Raw genomic sequence first — 8,634 nt, 5'->3', positions numbered from 1 at the left:
CTTTTTTCATTCAGTGTCATCAAGAGAAAGAAAAAAGGCCGGAAGAGACGATAAAGACGATAACTAAAATGAGGTCTATAGGTTTAATTTATCGTGCGATTAATTGATTTATCGTTTATCATGACATGCCTACACATGCAGATTATAAATAGGCTGTGTGAAAAGACTTATTGCATATCTACAATCATAAGGAACAAACATCTAATCTAGAAGCAGGGAGTGTTACGTTTGAGTACAAAATGACTTAAAACACAGAACAACACACTGAGCACTCCTCAACAGAACCATCTCATAAACAAGACAGTAAAGTACCATCCAGCTATCTAAAATAATATAAGTTCCTATTCTAAAAGCTCGTGTCTGCGCTCCACAGCACTGCGGATGAAAAAACTTTTAATTGAGGTTAATTCTAAAAATGGTTCTGTGAGACAATCCAAACTAATCTTTGCTAACCTAAGTAATGCAGTCTGAAAATTAAAGAAGATCCATATGGCCTGGATGTTGTGATGAGGAATTAATCCAGACCGATTGACTTTGAGTCTATTTAGATGCAGAGACCAGAGACACTTTTGGATCAACATTGTTAGACTATTTGTCAGACTCATGTCTCCCAACCCAGAAGTGGAATGAGACCTGAGGAAACATGGCAACCCTGAACAGGAGCACTTAGTTTACATACTTTAGATCTTTTTCTTCTTTTGCTCTTTTCTTTGGTTTGTTATTTTGTTGGCATTTCCTTTTCATTCATGTAAAGCACTTTGTATTGCATTGCCTTGTTGCTGAAAATGTGCTACATAAATAAAATTACCTTTACCTTTTAACATTAGTCTTAGAAAACCCCTGTTGACCTGCAGTTACTATTAACCGACCTCGTAGAAACAACTTCCTCATACCGAAGTTTAATATTTTCCTGCACAATTATTTGTGTCGTCTTGTATAGATTTAGTGCGATTAAAGACCCACCTTTCCTCAACTCCCATGCATCGATGTCAGGCTTGTTGAAGTATGTAATCCAGCGGGCATCAAACTCTTCATCTGTCTCCTGTTTCCCGTGGGAGTAACACCTCGAAGCCAGAGGAGCTGTGTGATAAAAACAAAGCAACAATCAGAGTCATTTTCAGTGTTCAGTGTTACACAACGTCGTCACACGGAAGGTCATAAGAAGGAAAGTTTACAGCGAGTGAAGGAGAAAAAGGGCAAATGCTGCGTGTCAGGTGGATTACTTCCATTGTCCGGATATAGGACTGCACGTAGCTGATGGTACACTTACGCATTAGATACGTAAGATCTACTGTAAATCTAATAGATACCCTGTAGATCATTCTGACCTAAAAAAAAAAAAATGAATTAGATAAGCTGTAACATCACGTAAGCATCAGGATGATGTGCTTTTCTCAGACGCTGCCAGTCCATTGAAGTGCAGAGACGTCCGCAGCTGGTTCACCCAGCAGACGAACTAACACAGTTAGCATGTTAGCATGTCCCAGCTGGGTCATGGCAAGGACACAACTACCCCCGAGCGAAACATTTGGATAATATCACAAATGTTACCTCAGATGATGTATTTTTACGTTTTTTATGTTAACCAATTGACCGACATGTTAAAAAACCTTAATCAAACTGAGTGTATTATTAAGCTACCGGCGGGTTAGCTAGCTTAGCTGGGACCGCAGTGTGCTGACAGACACTGGATATCCGCATGAACTTCGCCCCTACACTTTCATTTTCTGCCGCATTTAAACAGCCATTTCCCAGAGAGAAACAATAAACAAATACCTTGGCACCTCGGTTGTGTTCGAGTTAAACTCCGAGCACCGGAGACCGACAGTCGGACGGCAGCTCTGAACATGATGCGGCACAGCCAGCGAGACAACCCGGTATGATTTATCCGGAGGAAGCGGCTCTAACGGCAGGCGCCAGCAAGGAGGTAAGATCCTTCTGCGCATGTGCAAAGCGGAGCTCATTCTTGACCTGTTTTGGTCTGCCACGAGCGACATGAAATGCCACGCAAAAAGGTTAAATATGTTTCTACAAATACCTTACACACGAGCCACAAAAGAAAAAACAATCATAGCTGATCGTGATAAATTATTAGATATATAAATATGCGTATAATCAGATGTGAATAGAGTCGTAAAAGTTGTACTCGAGTAAGAGTACCGCCACTTCAACGTATTTTCAAGTAAAAGTAACAAGTATTGCAAGTGCAAGAATTTACTTAGGAGTGAAAACCCTTTCTGTAAAAGACTACGTAAGTACTGACTAACCAAACATAACTGTGGAGGCCCGTTTCCGCCACTCTGATGGTAAAAAAACCAACAAAACTTGTATCTGATAATTATGACTGAACTACCATATAATTATGAGATGCTATTTTATAATTTTATCATATAAATGAACATAAGTCAAGTGGCTCATTTCTGCCTTTATTCCCATTGGCATGTTCATCTTAAACCACAGATGATAAAAACAAGGATGAAAACCACACATAAAACTCTAAACAAGAGATATAAGCGGCCATTAAATCCACGCATATTTAATGTCAATGTTGACATTTCTGACTTTGCAAGAGGCAGGTTTTAAGAAATGATTTAATATTTTACAATGGCATCATCAGACAGCCGAAAATGTAGTTAAAAACTGAAATGAAAAAGAAAATGCATAAAAATAACAATTTCAAAGTAGCACATTTAAAGCAGAAGAAATAATTATCCAAATAATTCATTTTCTAAATAAAACTTCTAAAAGATAATTACAGTATGGATAATGTGTATATATATAATATATATTTGGGAAAACACAATGCATTGTGTAGATGGAAAACATTAACATTATTTCCTTGTTTTTTGTACAAACAAGGAAATTAACTAATAAACTAAAAAAGTTTTGTTTACTCTACATAAGAAGGTATAGTAGTGCCCAAATTTCTTTTTGGAGCAGATTGTATAGGTTACTTGTTTAAATGTTTCTCTCTAAATAAAGCAACAACCGTTTGAAATCTTGAAACTGAAATTATAAATCAATTCAATTCAGTTTTATTTAACACCAATTCACAACAAGTGTTTGTAGGCACTTTACAGAAATATAATCTCAATTCAATTATACATTCATTCCAATTGATCTTAGCTACCAATCAGTACAGAAAGCTCAACTAATTATTCAAAGTAGTTTAAAAAGTCAACACTGTAATTGAGTTGACTTTTGAATACATCTTACTTCTCTTTTTTACTTGACGCTTTTTATTTACTTCACTTAATTTTAGTTTGATAAGTTGGTCAAACTAAAATTTCAAACAAAAAAAATAATCATAATTTATATTGACAGATACAAAACATTTATATTGTGATGTTTTTCAGTCATATTGTCCAGCCCTAAAACAGTATCTAATAACTGGGAGTGCACTGATTGCAGTTTTCTGGCCGATCGCTGATTAACGATCTTTAAAAAGCCTGAAATGCCCATTCTGATTTTGTCTGATGCCATTTTTTTTGTCTGAAATGTCGCTAAACGCAGTGAGAAAATGGCGGAGTTGGTGACAGTGGAGTGACTATTGTTGACTGCAAACTTGCAGACATGACCTGCTGGGTCAAAGGTCAAACCCCTGTCACAGCAGACCAGAAAAGGACAGCAAACCTGGTCGATAAGATTGGCTTCACATGTAAGTGTCGGCCGATCACCGATCTCCCAAAATTAAAGAAATCAGTGCACCACTATAAATTACTTCACAAAAAACACGAGTACTTTTTTCAGCCAAACATTACTACGAAGTAGGAACATGTAATTGCACATTTGCTGGCTTTTTAGCTAAACTTTATAAGTTTTAGAAGGACATCTGGTCCAATCATCCAGACTGAGCCTCTTGGCAGAGTGCAGTGAGTTCGGCCTGCCAGCTGTTCTGCGCAGATCCCCGCGTCTCTCCTCTTCCTCTGTGGGAACGCTGAAGGATTGTGGAGGCTGGTAGCCCAGCTCCTGGGGATCCAGCGGGTCTTTGGAGAGCAGGATGCAGATGGCCGGCACCGTCCTCTCCACGGTGGTGGTCGCCGCTTCCTGCGGTGCGCTCTCCCAAACCTTATTAAGTGTCATGTAGCAAAGTTTGGACACCTGATGCAGCCCTGCCACTTTGCGTTTCAGGATTTCCACGCAGGTGATGGTCTTGGTGATGCCCCTGCCCAGGCCTGTGAAGACCACCTGTCTCACTGCCGCTGCACTGCTGTCCTGTCCTTCCCCCTGCATGCGGGCGGCTGCAAACCGCAGTAAATTGCGAATTTTGCTTCCTTCTTTCACTCGCATGTGCAGGACGTCTGCAGCAAGGCCAGGAATGGGAAAAGGGGCTCTCTCCTCGGAGCGTCCAATTCTCCGCCGGGCGCTCTGCTCCGGTTGTGGAGGACAAGACGCAAACTGGACACCAGAAGACAGTGAAGAAGACTGATGTTCCATTATGGTGGAAACTAAATAAGATGATTCTTCTGCGTCTGGAGGCTTGTTAATCCATTTCCCTCGAGGTCTAAAAGCAGCAAACTTAAAGAAAATCTGCTTTGCAATCCAAACTTTCCACTTGTCTTCATCTTCTCTCGGTCGCCTGTCCGATTTGTTTTGTCTTCTTGGAGCTGAGATGACAGCCTGCAGAGTAAGAAAGCCACTTCTCCTAATCCCACAGTCGTGAAAGAAAAGATGTCCTTGCTCTTTTCAGCTCTGACGACAGCTGATGCCAACAAACACACGAGGCTTAGAGAAAGACATGAAGAGTGGGACATAGAGCTCTTAAAGGCACATGCTCATTTTTCATCCTCTAACAAAGTCTCACACATTCATTGCAGTTTTTTTTAAATATAATTTTGTGAAATGCTTTAGGACTCAGCGATTTTATCTGTGTGTTTGAGAAACACGGATGACTGAATATGAGTTAATGAGATTTAACAAAGCGTGTAGTTGAAACAACTCCTTTGTTTGTTTTTTTTACAGATTTTTACTTGATAGTTTTATCTGACGTTCTTACGCTGCAGTTTTGCTGATAATGAACTGCATTAATAAAAAGAGAGGATAAAAAACACTGCGGTACAATAGGGCTGGCTGTTTTGAAGATACATTTCCTCCTCTCTATCTTTAGAGGCCCATATGGTCCAGGAAAAATGTCTTCCTTTGGGCTATAACAGCAACTTCACAGCTCTCCACTCTTCAATTCATCGCCTGCTGGGGTGACCCAGAAAACACTTTCCACACCGCTTCTACCTCTTCTTTCCCCCCAGTGAATGACATGAGGACAATCACACCTTAAAGCTACTGCTATTTATTTTGATATCTACACAAAACAGGAAAAAAAGTAAGAATCCAAATAAAAACGAAGGGCTTTCTGAGACACAAATGACCAGCTGAGGGGTTTATCTGAGATTTAATGCCAATGTATGTTATATGTAATGGTAGTAAAAATGTTAACAAATAAAAACCTTTTTTTTTGTCAACTACTGACAATGCAAGTTCCTTGACGTGAATTGAATGTCATTCTATAACAGCTTTTCGATTAACAATATTGTCAAAATGTGTTTATTTATTCTTTAAATTGTTTTTATGTAATTTCACAAAGCTGTTTTAGTGATGTAAATCATGTGATTTGTAAGAACAGCAGCAGCTAAATGTGGATCCTAAATAAACTAATCTAGACTAAACCTCATGTCATTAAATCTCAAACGAGAATGAAGAATGAGTGATGCATTTACAGATTTGATGGTTTGGTTTATACGATCAGGCCTTTTACAACAATGACCAAGCAAGTGGACTTTTAGGTTAAAGAAAAACAGCTTTAATAAACAGCAAAAAATAGAATCTGTCAAACATAATAATGAAATACTGTAAAAATATATTTGAAAATATAAAATATTTGCCGTGTACAGCTTAAATCCTAAAGTTATTCCGGTTTCCAGTAAATGTGTGTAGGTTCACCAGAAGGCGTGTGAACTCAGGCTCTCTCAGCTTGGCTCTGAACCAGTTGCTTGTAAAATTTCCCTCTGGATTTGTGCATCTTGCGTATTGATGTGCACGTCGCCCACCTGACCGTTTTCATACCTGTTCCAGGAGAAAGCAAACCGTGGTGGAATATTAATCGGTTTTTGTTGAGCGGGGAGGCAGAAATAAACACTGCCGGGTGTTTTACTCACACAAAGAGGAAGCGTGTGCACACATGGTCGGACACCGGACAAACCCAAATGTTTCCGTGCTTCTGAAGAGCCTTTGATGTTATCACTGCGACACACGGACAAGTCTGTTAGATCAGACGTAAAACTACAGTGGTGGAGAAAGTACAAATAGACAGAAATCGGTAACACTTTATTTGAAGGGGGGTGAATAAGACTGTCATGACACTTTCATAAACATGACATAACATCTGTCATGAACATGAATAAGCCATGAACATTTATGACTGTTGTCATAAATGTTCGGTAAATTATGACACTTTTAATACAAAGTTGACATTATTCAAAATGTCTTTGTTATGACAACTTGACATGAACCAAGAAATCTGTCAGGAACGGTGTGGTTGGTGGTGGTGAGAAACGCTGGGACCCAGGAATGGTGAGGAAAATTGTGAATTTAATGATGAAGCTCGACAGTCCAGGACAGGCAGCACGGCAGCAGGTAGCACACAGCTAATGCCGGTAGCAAACAGAACTGACATGCGAGCTAACACAATCCAGGACTTGGCAGTTCAACTGGAGAGTGTGGCATACAACAGACGTGACCGTAAATGAACAAACTGTTAGACAACATTAGACAAGGATCCGAGGAAGAACACAGACAACAGGTGAGACTAAATACACATGGGGTAATCAAGGGAACGAGACACACCTGGGAGACAATCAACGGGGAAGACGCAGAGACAGGACTCACAGGATCACACAGAAAATAACTCAAAAATAAACACAGAAACACGGATCATGACAAAATCATTACTGTTTAAACTTTACCTTTAATAACATAAAGTTACCTAATTTTTAAAGTGCAATCCGTAATACTTTTATAACAAATTTATATCAGTAATGATTTCTTGGTTAATGTCAAGTTGTCATAACAAAGACATTTTGAATAATGTATTAAAACTTTATATTAAAAATGTCATAATTTACCGAATGACGCTTTATGACAACAGTCATAAAGGCTTATTCATGTTTATGACAGTGTGATGTCATGTTCATGACAGTGTGATGTCATGTTTATGACAGTGTGATGTCATGTTTATGACAGTGTGATGTCATGTTCATGACAGTGTCATGTCATGTTTATGACAGTGTCATGTCATGTTTATGACAGTGTCATGTCATGTTTATGACAGTGTTATGTCATGTTTATGACAGTGTCATGTCATGTTTATGACAGTGTTATGTCATGTTTATGACAGGTGTCATGTCATGTTTATGACAGTGTCATGTCATGTTTATGACAGTGTCATGTCATGTTTATGACAGTGTCATGTCATATTTATGACAGTGTGATGACAGTCTTATTCACCCCCTTCAAATAAAGTGTTACCCAGAAATCTAGTAAAAGTACCACACTAACATTTATACCTGAGTAAAAGTACGTACTTGCTTTTAAAAGTACTTAAACTATTGAAAGTAAAAGTTTAATATATTCCTTAATGTAATGCTCAACATATAAGTGTGACTACTGTGTGTTTATTTTCTTTACTACATCAATAATGTGCTATTTTAATGAACAATGGAGCAGATAGTGCATGTTTTCACTGTGTTTATGCTGTGACACAGTTTTCACTGACATTTCATCAACTCCAGTTATTCAACCTTGTAATTGATCAACAGTGAACGATATTTAAATTTTAGACACCATTTTCAAAACTCTTACCCAAAAATAATTTTTAAACCATTTAACTTGAATAAGTCATTGATTACTGTCAAACTAATAAACAAATAGTAAAGAAAAACAACTTAATGTGACCATGGCGTGAATGTAACATGTTTTAGAAATGTAGTGGAGTAGAAAGTACAGATACTTAATGTAAAATGTGCCCAGGATTTAAATCTGCTTACAGTTAAAACCAGATATTTAAGTAAATTTTTTTCTCACTGCCTGCAGTTAAATCAGATCAAACTGTACTTCTTTACCTTAGTTACAATAATCAGAATTATTTCTATTTGCTAAATGCCAGAAAACTTGACAAGAACATTTTCTAGATTTGTTTTGTTGTAATTTTCTAATTTGAGGAAAGTTACAAACAAATTTTTAAAAAAGTTTTCTGGCATTTAGCAAGTAGAAATAATTGTGGTAATTCTAACTAAGTTTGGTCTGATTTATATGGAAGCCCATTTCCGCCATGAAAGAAAAAATAAAAGTCCAACAGGAAGTCATAATTTTGACTTTCAAAGTCGAAATTATGACTTTGAGAGTCATAATTATGACTTCCTGTTGGACTTTTATTTTTTCTTTCATGGCGGAAATGGGCTTCCATAGATTCAACTTCAGACCATGAGAATAAAATGTGTGTTTCTTTTTATTCAGTGTATGTAAATATGTGGTTCCAACTTAAAGTAAAGTTCAGATAAAACTGACTAAATACCTTCACAAAGTGCTATGCAGCTCAGATTACTGCTTTGCAGAAACCTTGCTTGTCCTGGTTCCTCCTAA

General features: G+C 37.9%; 3 protein-coding genes across 5 annotated transcripts in view; all 3 read right to left on the bottom strand.

The window, feature by feature from the left end:
* The window catches only part of cox5aa (cytochrome c oxidase subunit 5Aa), a 4,700-nt gene extending 2,771 nt beyond the window's left edge, over window positions 1–1,929 (bottom strand). The window contains exons 1-2 of one of the 2 annotated variants that reach the window (XM_008411961.2): window positions 1,777–1,929; window positions 964–1,080 (exon numbers count right to left, since the gene is read on the bottom strand). In XM_008411961.2, the coding sequence (XP_008410183.2) occupies window positions 964–1,080; window positions 1,777–1,849 (190 nt within the window). In that variant the 5' untranslated portion in view covers window positions 1,850–1,929. The remainder of the gene's footprint in view (window positions 1–963; window positions 1,081–1,776) is intronic. The other variant, XM_017305503.1, reaches the window with a different exon arrangement.
* A 1,090-nt stretch (window positions 1,930–3,019) lies between these two features.
* On the bottom strand, window positions 3,020–5,029 carry rpp25a (ribonuclease P/MRP subunit p25, a). Its single transcript, XM_008411962.2, has one exon. It carries the CDS (start codon window positions 4,435–4,437, stop codon window positions 3,805–3,807), a length of 633 nt encoding a protein of 210 aa, XP_008410184.1. The 5' UTR covers window positions 4,438–5,029; the 3' UTR covers window positions 3,020–3,804.
* A 749-nt stretch (window positions 5,030–5,778) lies between these two features.
* LOC103466421 (poly [ADP-ribose] polymerase 6-like) overlaps window positions 5,779–8,634 on the bottom strand; it is an 11,634-nt gene continuing 8,778 nt past the window's right edge. Inside the window, exons 21-23 of one of the 2 annotated variants that reach the window (XM_008411963.2) lie at window positions 8,567–8,630; window positions 6,153–6,237; window positions 5,779–6,060 (exon numbers count right to left, since the gene is read on the bottom strand). In XM_008411963.2, the coding sequence (XP_008410185.1) occupies window positions 5,964–6,060; window positions 6,153–6,237; window positions 8,567–8,630 (246 nt within the window). In that variant the 3' untranslated portion in view covers window positions 5,779–5,963. The remainder of the gene's footprint in view (window positions 6,061–6,152; window positions 6,238–8,566; window positions 8,631–8,634) is intronic. The other variant, XM_008411964.2, reaches the window with a different exon arrangement.

The sequence above is a fragment of the Poecilia reticulata genome, linkage group LG6 (assembly GCF_000633615.1).
Source record: "Poecilia reticulata strain Guanapo linkage group LG6, Guppy_female_1.0+MT, whole genome shotgun sequence".
In the NCBI taxonomy this organism is placed as follows: Eukaryota; Metazoa; Chordata; class Actinopteri; order Cyprinodontiformes; family Poeciliidae; genus Poecilia; species Poecilia reticulata.
Note: the sequence above shows the minus strand (reverse complement) of the source record. Positions and strands in the feature narration are given on the sequence as shown.